The sequence below is a fragment of the Vigna unguiculata genome, chromosome 9 (assembly GCF_037176805.1).
Source record: "Vigna unguiculata cultivar grain cowpea cultivar isolate G323 ecotype 2 chromosome 9, ASM3717680v1, whole genome shotgun sequence".
NCBI classification, from domain to species: Eukaryota; Viridiplantae; Streptophyta; class Magnoliopsida; order Fabales; family Fabaceae; genus Vigna; species Vigna unguiculata.
In genome coordinates this window covers 1,126,299-1,142,542 of record NC_140800.1, presented here as the reverse complement: position 1 = coordinate 1,142,542, position 16,244 = coordinate 1,126,299, and the positions used below count along the sequence as shown (strand labels likewise).

The following is a 16,244-nucleotide window of genomic DNA, read 5'->3' as shown; positions in this document are numbered from 1 at the left end:
AATAAACGCTAAAATTCATATGAATTAATTGATTAGTTTCTTTTATATATAAAATAAATCTTTAAAACTTTTTATCTAATTAAATATAAATCCTTTTGGGCCTAACTTGAAATTCCGCGTCGAAGCCGTAGCCCAACCCGTGTATGGACATGCGCGCATGATGACATGACTCTACACACGCATGATACGTTAACTCTTCATGCCCGTTCCAGAATTAAGGAAAGGGCAAAAAAGTCTTTTAAAAAAAAATCAGATTAACCCTTTCTGTCTATTTAATTTGAGTAATAGACAGAGAATGAAATTGTAGATAAATATGTCATGCTATATTTAAATTCCCAAAAGTTTCTCTAAATATTTCGAACAATATTTCTCATCCATATCTCACTCATTAATGAAATATGAAACATATAATTTCATATTTCCAAACTACTTTGGTAGAGAAATTAAGTTGTGACTGAATGCACCAAATCAGTATCAAAAAATATTACTAAACAAAAAACAACAAAGCGACAGAAATGCGACATAAAAGGCCATACTTGTCGTTTTTTCTAATTTTAAATTTCTCTTATTTAGCAAAATATCTTAAACATTAAGCAAGAATTAAAAACTACACAAAAACGCTGAACCGCCTTGGAATAATAATAAAAATATTAATATTAATAACCCAACCCAAAAATAGCAAAACGCGTGATGATAAATAATAAATTTAAATCATAAAAAATTATAATTTAAAATTTTATCCACCTGGAAGGTTCCTGCATATCATTCTTGAAGCTTGTATATATATATATTTTCATCGTTTCAGTTGTGAAGAACAATACATAGCATTTCAGATTTTGCACCAAACAAAACTCAGATTTTGCACCAAACAAAACTTATCAGAAACTCTTGTTCTTCATCTTCTTCTTCTTCATCTTCATCTTGAAATCCATGGAATACAGAACCTTAGAACTCAACATCATATCAGCAAAAGACATAAAGAATGTTAATCTTTTCTCGAAGATGGACGTTTACGTCGTCATGTCGCTCACCGGTGACCCTTATCATCTTCAAACGGCAACCACCCACGTGGACAAAGACGGCGGTTGCAACCCCAAATGGAACTATCCGGTGAAATTCTCCGTCAACGAAGCGCTGGCAAAGGAGAACCGTTTGACCCTCGAGGCCAAACTCGTCTCCGATCGCACCCTCGGCGACACCATCATCGGCACCGTCCATGTTCCTCTCAGGGAGCTCGTCGACAACCCCGGCGAAGACGACGGCTTCCGAGACGTCAGCTACAAGGTCGTCAAATCTTCAGGAAAATCCAAGGGGTCATTCAATTTCTCTTACAAATTCGCCGAAAAGGTCTCTAATTCCTTCTCCGCCGGAAGGCTCTCCGCCGCCGCCGCCGCGTCAAAAACAGAAACGGAGCCAGTGATGGCTTACCCTCCTCAGACCTCCGCGGGAACAAGTGCAATTCCTTTCGGAACATCACATCCTCCGCCGCCGCCCAACCCGGCTCCACAATATGGATACCCACCCCAACAACCGTCTTACACCGGATACCCACCGGCTCAACCCGGATACGGGTATCCACCTCAACAGAGCTACGGTGGATACCCCCCACAACAAAACGGATACGGTGGATACCCACAGCAAAACGGTTATGGTTATGGATATCAAGGGTACCCCCAACAAGGTGGATATGGATATCCACCGGCCCAGAAACCAAAGAAGAACAATTTCGGAATGGGGTTGGGAGCTGGATTGCTCGGCGGTGCCTTGGGTGGTATGTTGATCGGAGATATGGTATCTGATGCTGCGGATTATGATGCTGGATACGATGCTGGATTTGATGATGCCGGTGGATTTGATTTTTAAATCTTTTCTTTATAGTTAGACGTGTGTTTTTATGGATTCCAGATTTCATTGTTGTTTTTTTTAAGGTTGAGTGACGATGTTTCATGATGCTGTTTTATCAGTATTTGTTTCATATCTACCTCGTTATTTGACTTTGTATTTATCTGGTATGACATAACATACGTACAGCTTTGTGATTTCCTCACTGTTCATTTCTATTCTATTCACAGATGAGATCAAGAAGAGGTTAATTATACGTATAGTTTGGGATATGATAGATATGATATTATGATATGATATGATGATAAAGGTGAACATTGTTTTCTGATGTTTTTGTTGGTATAACAAAAGATTGATGGTTTTGTTCGTACCAGTCTTTTCAAATTGATTTCTACGAAAGTGCAGAACATCAAATTTCATCTTTGATTTCTAGGAAACTTCCTTAATCTTGTTTCTAGTGTTCCTTCTACAAAACTAGGTGAAAAAAACGACAGAATTGAGAAAAACCATACTGAAAAACGATTCTGCAAGCATAATATTTGCAACCAATGTATTGAATTAGCATAACATTAGTTGGGTTCTGAATTTGTTATTGTTAGCAGAGAACAAAATCTTATAAAGCCAATATGGAAGATACATCTTTTTGATGGTATATATGAACTATAATAATGGTGCAGAGAATTGATTCCTTATCATCTTGAATACAAATTTAGAGTGAGGGAATGATTATCCCACTCCAGTGTTATGCTGACCCCAAGTTAGGTAAACAATAACCAGCACAGTACCTTATATTCAAATCAAAGCTATACTATGCTTCATAAAGAAGAATACATAGTTAACTTTGAGGAAAAACAATAGATGGGGCATGTTACTGTTACAATAATTGATGATAATGATGGATATTCAATTATTTGTATCAGAACATTGACAGTGTTTTCTTTTTCTTCTCACTGGGCAAAAAGATAAAATCTGTGTGAGTTTTGATTTACCTCTAGAGGTGCTAAACAACGAAATTCCATATCTTGGAATTGAAGCAGACGCATTCAAAATTCTGTGATCTAATAATGGTGATGGTGTTCCAATTTCCACCTCTTGTTATGCTCTGTCGATGTGAGAACATAGCATACGAGATTGTCTGAAAAGACTTGTCTGCTCCTCGTACAGGAACCTCATCAGTTTCCAATTGCCTAGGGGTGAATTTTTTTCTCCGACTAGAATCAATCATACAAGAATCATGGGAAAAATTAACATAAATGTCATACCCACACACACATAGAAGTCCATAAAAAGTTTCAGCTCAAATCCTATTGAAATTTTGATTCTAATGTTATGGAATGTCATGGTGTGTGATTCGTAAGTAGTAGGAAGTGTTTCTGCCGCGGTTATTTTGATAATTTGGTTCAATTTAAAAATTGATTGTATATTTAGTCGAGATAAAGAATAGTGTCTTTATGTTTCAGTTATGAACCGAGGTATATTTAACTTTTGATTTCGAAGTGAGCTGAGGTATAATATGTCTTAAAAATTAAGAAAAAAAAAAAACTGAATGGTCACCAACATTTAGCTACTGTGAGCAAAATATCACCATTGACTTTGACAACCATGTCACCAAAAAATGTTTCACCAACCATTATGTCCACGCATATGGAAAAACTCACACCAATCACTATTACAACCATTGCGTCCATGTACATGGAGAAACTCCGCACCTAAGATGAACCACCACAACACGTTTCTTCCACACGAGTAATATCTGAAAAACGAAACAAGTCTAAGTTTATGCACCATACCTTCTCGTTGCATATCTGCAACCAGCCACCACGCATGAACAAGAACGATGCAGTAGCAAACCACAATGTAACTTCACCATTAAACACAAACCCTAACTCATGCATAAACAAAGACAATGGAGGCAACGTCTGAGCTCCACACGTTTTGCAACAATAAAGAAGGGATGCGTGCTATGTAACAATGGAAGAAGGGAATCTACGCGTTTTGCAACAATTGGAGGCGAAATGTAATAATGGAGACGCTAATGCTACACCATGCGAAGAAGACGATCCAACAGTGCACGATTTTGTTTTTAACCTATATACCTCGGTTAAGTAGCACCTGCTGCATAAATGTAATCACATATGCCTTGGTTAAAATTGGACTGAGGCCTAAAAGACTACATGTCTTGGTTAAATGTCCACCAGAGACACAAAACTCTGTTTTTAATTTTAAAAATTGAAAATAGTAGGAAAGCATAAAAATTTTAGGACATATATGCCTCGGTTGTCTATAAAACCGAGGCATAAACATGTATATGCTTTGGTTGTCTATAGAAACGAGACATAAACTTCCTCAAATATTATAAAAAATGTACAAACTGCACAAACTGCATTAGTGTGTAGGTATCTCGCTTAGTGAATTTTTTTTTTTTGTTGACAAATGTTTGAAAAAAGTTAAATTTCAAATTAGTTTATTTATTTTTTCTTTGATCGACATGAAATCCAACACACTTTATGCATATAAATCTTGAATAAAGGAATAAACATAGTAGCGGTGAGATAATAAGGGAGATAATAAATTTAACAAATAACAAACATGAAACACTCTAATATTATTTTAAGAAATGAATTTATAAATACAATTCAATTTTATAAAATTTATATATTTAAATTTATCTTATTTTTAATTAATTTTAATAAAATAAAAGACCTGATATTTCATTAAAATAAATGAAAGAAATGTTTGAGTATGTTAAATATAAGATAAGTTACACTATTATAATTGGAGTACATGGAAGAAACATTCGTACATAAGGTGAAGAAAATGGAATTATAAAAAGGACGTTTGAAGAAATTATTAATCAAGTCATTTAAGTTCATTTTTTTAACTATAAGATAAGTTACACTATTTTAAGTTTTAATCTGTTTTTATCTCTTAATAGTTTTAATAGAAGTTGACCAGTGTTTCTCTCAATAGGATAAAATACAACAAAGAAGACTAGAAAAACAAAAACAAATACATAGCTTCTAACATTATTTTGATTTGTAAAAAAAAAAAATCAATGAAGAGAAGTGTCAACCATTTAAAATTAATTTAGTTAAAAGAAGCACATTTGCAAATAATAAAAAATGTTACATGAAATCATCACTAGGTATTTCTGCTATGTCCAACAAGCTATTCCAATATCACAAAAGTAAGTTTTAAACGTTGATTATAAACTAATAGGTCAATGTTGTGTTAATTATTTATTTTCAATCATCGTAAAATTAGCCATATTTAACATTATTAAACGCACACAAAATAAAAAATGAACTAATAAATTCATTTAAAATATAATGGAGTAAAAATAAAAACATATAAAATTGTGAGTTTTTTTTTTAAATTATTAAAACTGATACCTTTTAAACAAATAAAAATAGATGCCACACGATTTTTCTTCGCAAAAAACATGAAGAAAAGCTTCATATACCAATATGTAAAATAAAAGTGCTTTTAGGGAAAAAGCACTTTCCAAATATTAATTATCAAAAATATATTGCGCATCCGGGGAATCGAACCCCGGTCAGTACCGTGGGAGGGTACTATGATACCACTACACCAGATGCGCTTTTGTTTACCTTGATGATTTGATGTAATTTAGTATTTCAAATACATTATATTTTTAAGTTAATTAAATTAATGTTTTAAATCCAACGGATAACTAATTTAAGGAAATATAAACAATATTTTCTATTAATATATTAATTTTTTTAATATATATAGCATAAACACATACGCGATACCTATCGGGTCTGTGTGTATCCATTTTTTAAATATGCGTGTTATTATATTAATAGATGATAATATTGTAATGTTATTAAGTTAACATATAAATTAAAATTATATTTATTAAAAATAAAGTGAAATATATAAGAACAGACAAAAGAATAATCATCGATAAATAAAGAAGAAGAGAAGAAATAAAGACATCCGATTTTATAAAAAAGCTTGTTAAAGTAACTGTCAATTTTTAAAAATTTAATAAATTATTATATTTAAAGGATAAAATTGGTATTTTGAAATGTGGATAAAAAAAGGGAATCCATTTATATATTGTTATAGATAAATATAATTTAGAAAAAGTTGTTTTTCTTTTACAAAATACGTCTAATATTTTTTATCTCTTTTTTTATTTCTATATTACAATATGTATAGAGAGATATCAATCAAATGTTTGAAAAAAATAATACAGATATAATTAACATAATAATAATCGACGATCTTTTGAAATTTGTAAATGATAGTTAAGTAAAAGCAAAATAATTTCGAATAGTTGTCAGTAAAAAAAAAACAAAAGAAATATTATAATACCTTCTGTAAATTTGTCTTTTGTTATATTGAATAGCTTGAACTATGTAAAAGTCACCCATATAAAATAACTAAGAAATAAATTTATATCTTATTTAAAATTTTTATAATAAAATATATTTTCTTAAATGATTTATTCATCTTACATATAAGGTCGTGGGTTTAATTTTTATGCAAAGTCCAACCTTTAAAAATTTCTACAACACGGAAACAAATCATATGTTATCTTTTTAAGGATATACAAGAACAATTAACAGACTTGAATGCGGTGGAAGAACAATTAACAACCGTTAAATTAGTTTTAGGATTTAGGATTAAATATATTTTTATTCTGTTATAATAAAATTTGTAATTAGTCTATTCTTATAATTTTGTATCAATTTAGTCTTTCAATTTTTAAAATACGTGAATTTAATTCTTTTAACTAAATTTTGTTAAGTTTATCTGACATTTCAATTATATTTCATGATACTATTTTAATTGCTTACATCATTTGACACATTTAAGTTTCAATGTTAACTCAAATATTATCATAAAATATGTTTGAAACGTCAACTAAACATAAAAAAAATTAATCAAAATTACTAAATTCACGCATCTCTAAAGATAAATGACTAAATTGGTCAAAATTTTTAAAGAGAGACTAATTTTAAATTTTGCTGAAACTTGAGGGACAAAAACATATTTAATCCTTAGTTTTATTAAGATAAATTTATGATAATATAAGGATTGTTTGGGAAATCAAATCCTTGTTTTGGCCTTGGTTTGGTATTTTATTATTTTAAACAAAGGTATTAATATTTAAATTGTTTTTATTTTTAAGAAAAAAAAGTCTCAGAAAAAAGCTTTAATATGAAGAGATTAGTGATTCTTTTAGGTTAGGGACTTTATTCTGAATAGCATTAAAAACTCCCTCGTGGCTTCAATCCATCTTTGTTTATTCAAAGTTCATCATAAGATATAATTTATGGAACCAAATATTCTCCATTCAATAATTCTCTTTTCTTTTCAATCGCACAAACTCTCACCCATTCTTTTTCTTATTCCAAATTTAAAATATTAATTTATATGTATATTTGTAAAAGGATAACCAATAAAACGTTTTTATTTCAAGAGATGAGAATAATATGAATTTTAGTGTATATTATGTACTTCAGATATAATCTCAACTGCTATTCAATATATAATTAGTTATTTTCTTATTAATTTGAGTAATTTGTTTAATAATAATTATTATTATTATTATCAGAGTTAAATATATTTTAATCTTTGAATTTTAATAAAAAATTGAAATTTGTTTCTATCTAATATATTTTAATCTTCAAATTTTAAAAAAATAGATATAATTTTTCTATTCTAATTTCAATTATATTAAATTTTAATGTATTAAATGATATTTTAAATTGATATTTTAATAATTTAAAATTCATATTTTTGAATTACAAAAATTATATTTATTTAATTTTAAAGTTTAAGATAAAAATATATTAAAATTTAAAATGGAGACAAATTTTAATTTCATATTCAAAGAAATGCAGGATATTTAACTGTTATTATATAATCACGTATTGTTGCATTTATATATACATTTTTATTTCATTTAATTCGATATGCTTTATAGTGTTATTTCCTATTATGTATTGTTATATAATAATTGTTTTAAGAGAAAACGAATATAAAAGAAAAAAATGCTTGATAGTTATTAAAAAAATATAATAAATTTAAAAGTTGTATCTTTGCGGATTCTCAAAAAAGTTCTATTTGGAATTATATATACAACCAAAAATATTTAGAAAGAATTAAAAAAACAAAATTATTTAAGGAAAAATTACAATAAAGGTAATTACAAAAAATATATTCCCTTCTATTAAAATATAAAATTGAGTAATAAAAATATGATGGAAAAATGTAAATTCCTTCTACACAGTGTTATAAATATACTTAAAATAATTATCTAAAAATAATATAAAATTAAGAAGTCCTGTGAACTTTTCTTTTAGAAAAAAATATAAAATAAATTAAAAAAACGTTATGTAAAGTGATATCTACTTTATATCTAATTATATTATAAAGTCATTCCTAAAAAATTCATATTTTTTTGTCAATTTTGTTTTTCAAGAAATACTTATAATTTATGTTATGAAAAAAAAATTACAGAATAATTACTGTGAATTCTTTTACAAAATATTTTGTATAAAACACTTTTCGTAATAAATTTTGTAAAAAATAATTATCTATAAATGAATTACTTGTCAATTAATATTCCTAGAAAAAATAATAAGAAAATGTTTTTTTTTTCAAAATTTTCTTTAACAAATTTGCAAGAAAATTCTCATGTAATATGAGAATTTTTAGTAGTGAGCATAGACAACTTATATCTTAATGAATTTAATTCTAATTTATAATGTAATTTATACTATATTTAATTATCTTATTATTGGAATGTATAATTTAATTGTATTTAATTAAATAATTTAATTTGTATTATAGATAATTTTACTACTACTATTAAGAACAAAGCTTAAGAAAACTTGTATATAAGATGAATTACGCAACAAATTGAACTTTTAATAGCAATTTGAGGGGTTTAAATATCAATCTCTTTGAACATATGTAACATGGCCCAAATGGATACGGTCCAGTTTTGATTTTTGCTGCAACAGATACATGCTTAATGTTCTATAGTATATATAATTAATATATAATTAATGTTGAATATGTACCAACGAATCTTCATTACGTGTTTGGTTATTTTAAACTTTATCATTGGAGAATCTTTTGTATGTCTTCTATACTTTAATTTTTTTTTTCAAGTGTATGAGAATCATCCATAGTTTTGGTTCAAGATTTTTCTCGTATAAATATAAATTAATTTTCTTTAATCCTATTTTATTCTTCTAATATTTTCTCAAACATTTTTTTATAAGTTTATAATGCAACTCATAAAATCTATCTGTCTATAATTTATGTAATTATAAACATATGTGTTGTATTATCATATAAAAATTCAATATATTTAATATCTTACACGTTTCACAATTACTATTTAAAAACCAGCAGCTTTTTATTTTGTACGACAAAATTCGATTCGAAGAAGCTTGTGCAAAGAGATAGTGCTCATATTTTATTTGGTGAAGATACAATAAATGAAAAAAGAATGTCAATAAAAATATTTAGAATATTAAAAATAACCTTTTTAATAGAAAAATGTTGATGTCGTATTTTCATGTGTCTTTTAATACAATTTGTTATTAATTATTTTTAATATTTATTTAATATCATTGAAATTCCCTTTAGTAAATATGTAGCAGGATCTAAATATATTCTTTACTCAGAATTTAAAAAATAAAAAGGTAAGCATTTATGGTAGGTTGGTCCTTTTTTTATTCATAGGATTCTGCAGCAACTATTGTTTGTCATGTCATTCATCCATCACTGTAAGAAGAAGCATTCATTCTAACACAATTACCTTACACCTACATTCATGGCATGGAATAAAGAAATTTTAATTGTGATTAATTTATTAAGTTAGATTACTGTAGTAATTATATAAAAAAATTTATATTCTTCATCAATTAAAAAATTAATTATATCGTTTTTTACTTGAATGCTTATCTTGTTACTTAATTATCAATAGTTTGTTAATTTTATCATTTAATTATTTGCTTCCACCTTTGAATATCGAGTGTTTCAATTTTTATATATTTTACTGAGTTGATAAATGTGTTGGGATTTTCCTATAAAGTCACATCTTTGTATAATAAATTTTTACGAAATGGCTTTATTTCATTAGCTAGTGAAAAATTGTGAAGTTTTTATTCACACATGAATCTTAAAATAATTAAAGGACAAAATCTTCTATATAGGTTATAAATATTTACTTTATCTTTCACTAACAAGTTTCATTCTCTCTAATTTTGTTTTATAATTTTGAGGTTTGAAATTATTTTTTTATAAGGAGGTGATGGATAATAGAATTTTTTTTATTAGGGAAAATAATGTTATGTTTTTTATTATATATTGACTTAATTTCCGTTTGTTTCTTTATTTGAATTTTCTTATTAGAGGGAGACGTACAAGTATTTTAAGTTTCTGAAAATACAATTCAGTTTTTTAAAGTATATAAAAAATGTTTTATTAATAGGCATGCTATCTCCAAGTGAGAAGAATTAATTTCAAAATTTTCTTTAATTCGAATATTGTAATAGAGATGTTGAAATGTATTATTTTATTTATGAATGCTCGGATAATAAGATTATGATTATACAAACATGTGTATAATTGTTGGAAGTTCCTTAAAAGTTATATAAGATAAGATAATTATGTATTAAAATTGAAATATATTTTCTACTTCATAAAATTGGGTTTTTTAAACGATATGGCTCAAACAATGAACTACAATTCAAAAAGACAGAGTATATTATTAAAGCTATGGTTTATCGATTGTTAGTGTTATTATGTTTGTTTTGTGTAAGTGGAGAAAGTTGAAAACACAATTTCTTTCATCTTTATTTCACCTTTTACCCCAAACAAATCTTATAACTTTAAATTAAATATTAATTATTTGATAGTTTCTTTATTGCACAAATGGAAGAATATGAAACGAAAATCTTTCCTTAGAATGTGCTTGGATTTATATATATTTTTATCATATGGGTTATAGGGTTATTCGAGAGATTATGGTTCTATATATATAAAATATTAGTCTTACACATATAAGATATTTAACACTACTTCTATCCAAAATTTTAAGACAATGGTGTTATGAATATTTATTCTTGTATAGTGTTTAACTTTATTTTTTTTATTCAATGTGAACTTTTAACTCACACTTGAACTATTTCCAACCGTCCTTTATGAAAAAATTGATCCTGTCGTTCCTTATGTTTATCACTTTATTCTCAAAATAAATATATGCAAAGAACCCCTCATTCCATCTTTTTTATTTTCATCAAAGTCAATCTCAAACCTAATGAATTATAACAACATATATTAACAACCTAATGAATCTTATTCTTTTTTTGGAAAATTCCCCACCCTTCCTTTCACTCCCCCATTTAGAAAAATTCTGATATTTGACCCATAATTAAAAAAATAATAATAAAAGCAATAAGGTATTTTTGTGAGTTATTATAAGTCCTAGTAGAATGCAGAATAAGTTCAATTAGGGTGGGGTTTCGCACGACATGCAACTTGATTCTATTTGCTGCTAAGATATATGATAACTATCATTTTTTGTTATTTGTTGTAATTAAATTTTTTTTATACACCAACAGATATTGATTTTTTTAACATATAAATTAAATTATATGTATGTTAACATTAATTAATCAGTCAACGTGCAATATTATGAGTGTATAAATTAATTATATTTGAAGATAATATAGCGATTATATGTTATCATATATCATATAATTGCGATAACAAAGTTTAGGAATAACGTTATAAAGATAAACGAATTTGTTAAGCATCATCTCTCATTTGTTTTACTTGAATAATTTTTCAGCAATAATTTATGTAATATAATTTGAGTATATCAAACGTAAATCTGCAAACATGGTTACTCAAATACTTTATAATCTCCGATACTAAAACATTGAAATGTGACAATTAAATGTAAAATACTAATATTTCGGACAAGAAGAATTCAACTATTAAATATGAAAATAAAAACTGGTACGAGGTAAAAAAATAATAATAAACTACAGGAACTACATTTATTTAATACGAAAAAGGAGGATTGAAAGACCATAACTTTAGTTAAAGCCACAGTCCAGATTTTATGAGATCAAACACTCCTATGTTATGTCGCACCCTCTTTTTCTGATGATTTTCCTGCATATGAATCACGATGAGACAAACCAAATTAACCATAACACTCTTTTACATTTTCTCCTGCGATGGGAAGACAATGCTATATAAAATGGAAGCAAGTGTTCTTGTATAATGTTCTTAATATCTGTTAATCCAAAAATTTAGGACAATAAGGTTGTTGGATTTTTTTTTATGTTTGTTAAACATTGAACTTAAGTCTAATTCAATCTTAACATGTATTAAGTTATGAGTTAGAGTCTATCCTAACAAAATATGTTGTTTGTTGGATTTATAGTGTCACTCACTATTGAATCACCCATTAAATATGGTGTGTTAGAGATCTCACATAAACTATAAATAAGACTATTTCATATTATATAAGTGGATGCAAACCCTAACTTATAAGTTGATTTTGTGGAATTGAATTAAACTTAAAGTCTATTTCCTAACAATGTTACTCTTGAATTCCTAAAACGTAAACTATTATATGACATACAACCCTAAATAGCAAGTATTTTTAGAGAGTAGAACCTTTCTTTTAAAAGGAGAGGCTAATATGGAAGGATATATGTAAAGGATGCGATACATGGAAGTATCTTGTTTTTGTTAGATATAGGAGTAGGATTTTGGCTTTTCTACAGGACAATCACATGGGTTTGTTGTAAACATGTGTTGTGGGAGGATGTTTTCCATCTGCTGTGGAGCCGACCCTTTGTGATTCTCAATGTTACATTACATGGGATATATGTATACAAAGGTTGTTTTCAGGCTAAGCATATGTTCTCCAATAACTTTATTGTACAAAATCAATATGGGAAAATCACAAAAGTAATAATGCCAAATGTTGACACTAGCTTTTCAAGAAAGCTCAAAAGGGAAAACTTTGGGTCTGCTTCAAATTATCAAGTTTTGTTGCCACGTCACTCCTTACATCATTGCCCGCAATTGGTTTTATTTATGTTCAAGCTAGGTTGTTCAAAATAATAAAACAAGACATGGTTTTGAAATCTCGGAGTTGTGTCTCAAATGAATAAAAATGTTGCACTGTTTGGTGACTATGAGGTGCACTCATTGAGAATTGAGAGGATTACATTGTTACATGTTGCACATTTGTATTGTTACTTAAGTTAGGTGGACCAAGTCACAGTCAAATAGGTGATATCAATTATCTTATGACGATGACTAGGTGTACTAAGTCACAATCGAATCGTGATACATAGACTTCAATATTCTTAGTTAGAAAGATTTGTACGTCCTGACTATAAGTTAGCTTTTGACATAATGATAAATACCTTATCTGACAATAGATATGAGAACCAAAATATGAGATAAATTCCATAAAAAATTGTTACGGGTTATCAACTAATTGATAGAACATTAGAAACTAAAAACTCTTACATGGTCCTATTGGTGCCCAAGGGAATTTAAGGTAAATTGGCTAAAGGCGAAGCCCCCATCAAATTTGTGTCACTATATATGACAAATTAATAAGAATTTGGTCTTAAACATCGTAGTCATAGGACCGTGTGACACGAGGAGGAGATGGTTCATTGATGCATAGTCACGACCAAGATGTTGAATTCAATACAATGTGTGTCCTAAAGTCTTACAACTTTGATGGCTCAACTTTTGATTTGGTTGGAATCTAGCTCCACCTTTATTCATTCTCAACTTGTGTCCATGCATACTTTTTCAAAAAAAATTATTAATAGAAAAATATATACACTATTTATAATCCACACATAATTTATTGTCATGCTATACATACTATAATGCATGGTTAAATTAGAGCCATGATTTCAATAAATTTATAAATTATTTTCGTTGTTATATATTATATATCTTTTTATTCTTGTGGTAGAATATTATACATTGTTTCCATGAAATGAATTACAATAGTTGTAAACCAACAACTTCCTAATCCATTCCCTATAAAGAAAGTTGAAAATGGATATTGTTCATATATAGTCATTTTCAAAACCATTTCAACACAAGATTTGGCTTGATGGGTAGAAAAAGATTATTATTCCTTGTTATTGTCCATTGACCTCTTGCACCATAAATTATGTATTTTTTCTTCCACACTTCAAAAATTTGATAATATTTTTTCTTACTTTGTTTTACCTCACATTTTTATTTCTTTCTTTTTATCTATTTCTTTATTCCATGAACTATATGACACGATTTGAAGGACAACAATTGAACAATCAACATTATAATTAGGCAAACAAAAATATTAATTTACAGAAAGTAAAAATTGGACACCAAAAATAAATGCATGGAAAATCTCCCACACACATGCTTGTTCACACTTAATGATTAAAATCAATAGTCATCAATTTCTTTCATCTTTGGTCCCCACTCCCACTATGTTCTTCATATCCTCCCCCACAAACCATAGAAAAACTTTTTCAAAAGAGCATAATGTTGATTCTACTAGCATCCTCCTTTCTTTCTTATAAAGAAATTTATTCCATAGCCACATTGAACTCCAAATGACATTTTCTCACATTCTATCCAACATAAAATTTTCTTCACCAACACTTAATGATACAAATTAGTGATGGTAAATTATTTTTTGCCCCATTTAATTAATAAAGTGCTTAATTTTCTATATATCATGTGAATATGTTCTCCAAACTATCTTTGTATAAATTGTTCTCACACCAAGTTCTTATATTATTATAATTGTGATATTGTTTCTAGAATAATTTTCTCTTATAAAACAAAAAGATTCTCTTAAGTAGGGTAACAAAATTTTGGACTCAACAAATGGTTAAGGGAATCAAGATTCTCCCAATCCAATTAAGACCAAGGGTGATGAAATGAACTCCCAAACACCTCCTTCTTCCAAGCTTACAAAGCTTATAGCTATGTAGGACCCACCTTAGCTGTACTCACATCCAAACATTCATATACTCTATATAGTGTCCTTATCACCACCATGGAATATTTATTGCATATTTTCACATTATATTATATTAAAAAAAACAAAAAAAACAAAAAGCAAAATCTCATCTTACCCATTACTTCATTTCACCACTATATATATTTCAATACCTCATACTCCTATCCTCATCTTGCATTGCACACTCCTAAATACTAAGAGAGAAAAAACTCTTTGTTTGTTCTTGTTCAAGTTGTTCTTTTTGCGTCGAAGAATGTCTGGGGTTTGGGTTTTCAACAAAGGTGTGGTTAGACTAGTGGAGAACCCTAGCTCTGAGCGTAAGGTGTTGGTTCACTCTGCAAGCAATGAAATAATCACTTCCTACGCAGTGTTGGAGCACAAGCTGAGTTCATTGGGGTGGGAACGTTACTACGATGACCCTGATTTGCTTCAGTTCCACAAACGTGCCACTGTTCACCTAATCTCCCTCCCAAGGGATTTCAACAGGTTCAGGTCCATGCACATGTATGACATAGTTGTCAAGAACAAGAACTACTTCGAAGTTAGAGACATGTGAACTTGGTTTCTGTACCCTACAAAGTTCAATTCTTCATTTTCTGATTGATGTGTATTGTTGGTTTGGTTTTGGATTTGTGTCTAAAGAATGGGGACATTAATTTGTGTATTCTGTATATGAGTTTGTTCATGGCATAGAGTTATGGTTTGATATACGAGAATGATGAAGTCTGAGAAGTGGATTTGTGTATCATGATGTAAATCTATATTAATCATTCTAATCAAATTTTAGTTTTCATATACTTTCAATGTTGAATAGTCACATCAAGATATACTCTTTTCGATTTCATTTATGAGAATTACGTTTTTTTATTGAATTTTTCGTGTTCTTCATCATCAAGAAACTTGATAGATGTTTGAGTTTTTGATGGGATGGTATTTCTTAATCAAGTTTTTGTGACTTTTTGTTCTAATTTGATTTCTTCGTCGGTTAAATATCATAAACAAGTTTATTATATCTAAATTAGTTATTTGAATTATAAATTAGTATCTTATTTTATTACGTATATTATTAGGTGAAAAATATTGTAGCCATAAAACTTATGGTAGTGATGAAGGTCTTTTTCTATATAAATCTGAAAATATATATCTCACTCTATGTTGAGAGATAAGTGGCTTATTTTTATTATTTTTAGTGGCCAACATTTATCAATGGTAGATAATTGATTTTTTTAATTTTGGGATATTATAAAACTATTAAATATGATGTGAAACACTTGGGGAGAATCTGAATAAACCATTATCGACTTGAAAATTGTTTTGCATGACTATGCATGCCATGACA

At 28.3% G+C, this 16,244-nt stretch overlaps 2 protein-coding genes and 1 non-coding gene across 3 annotated transcripts; 2 read left to right on the top strand and 1 right to left on the bottom strand.

Moving 5' to 3' along the window:
• The first annotated feature begins 798 nt into the window (after window positions 1-798).
• Window positions 799-2,041, top strand: LOC114164570 (protein SRC2-like). The gene has a single exon (XM_028049289.2). It carries the CDS (start codon window positions 931-933, stop codon window positions 1,861-1,863), a length of 933 nt encoding a protein of 310 aa, XP_027905090.1. The 5' UTR covers window positions 799-930; the 3' UTR covers window positions 1,864-2,041.
• A 3,331-nt stretch (window positions 2,042-5,372) lies between these two features.
• Window positions 5,373-5,443, bottom strand: TRNAG-CCC (transfer RNA glycine (anticodon CCC)). The gene has a single exon. It is a non-coding gene; the product is annotated as a tRNA-Gly (tRNA).
• Window positions 5,444-15,088: 9,645 nt separating this feature from the next.
• Window positions 15,089-15,702, top strand: LOC114164455 (flowering-promoting factor 1-like protein 3). The gene has a single exon (XM_028049131.2). It carries the CDS (start codon window positions 15,159-15,161, stop codon window positions 15,459-15,461), a length of 303 nt encoding a protein of 100 aa, XP_027904932.1. The 5' UTR covers window positions 15,089-15,158; the 3' UTR covers window positions 15,462-15,702.
• The last annotated feature ends 542 nt before the right edge of the window (window positions 15,703-16,244 follow it).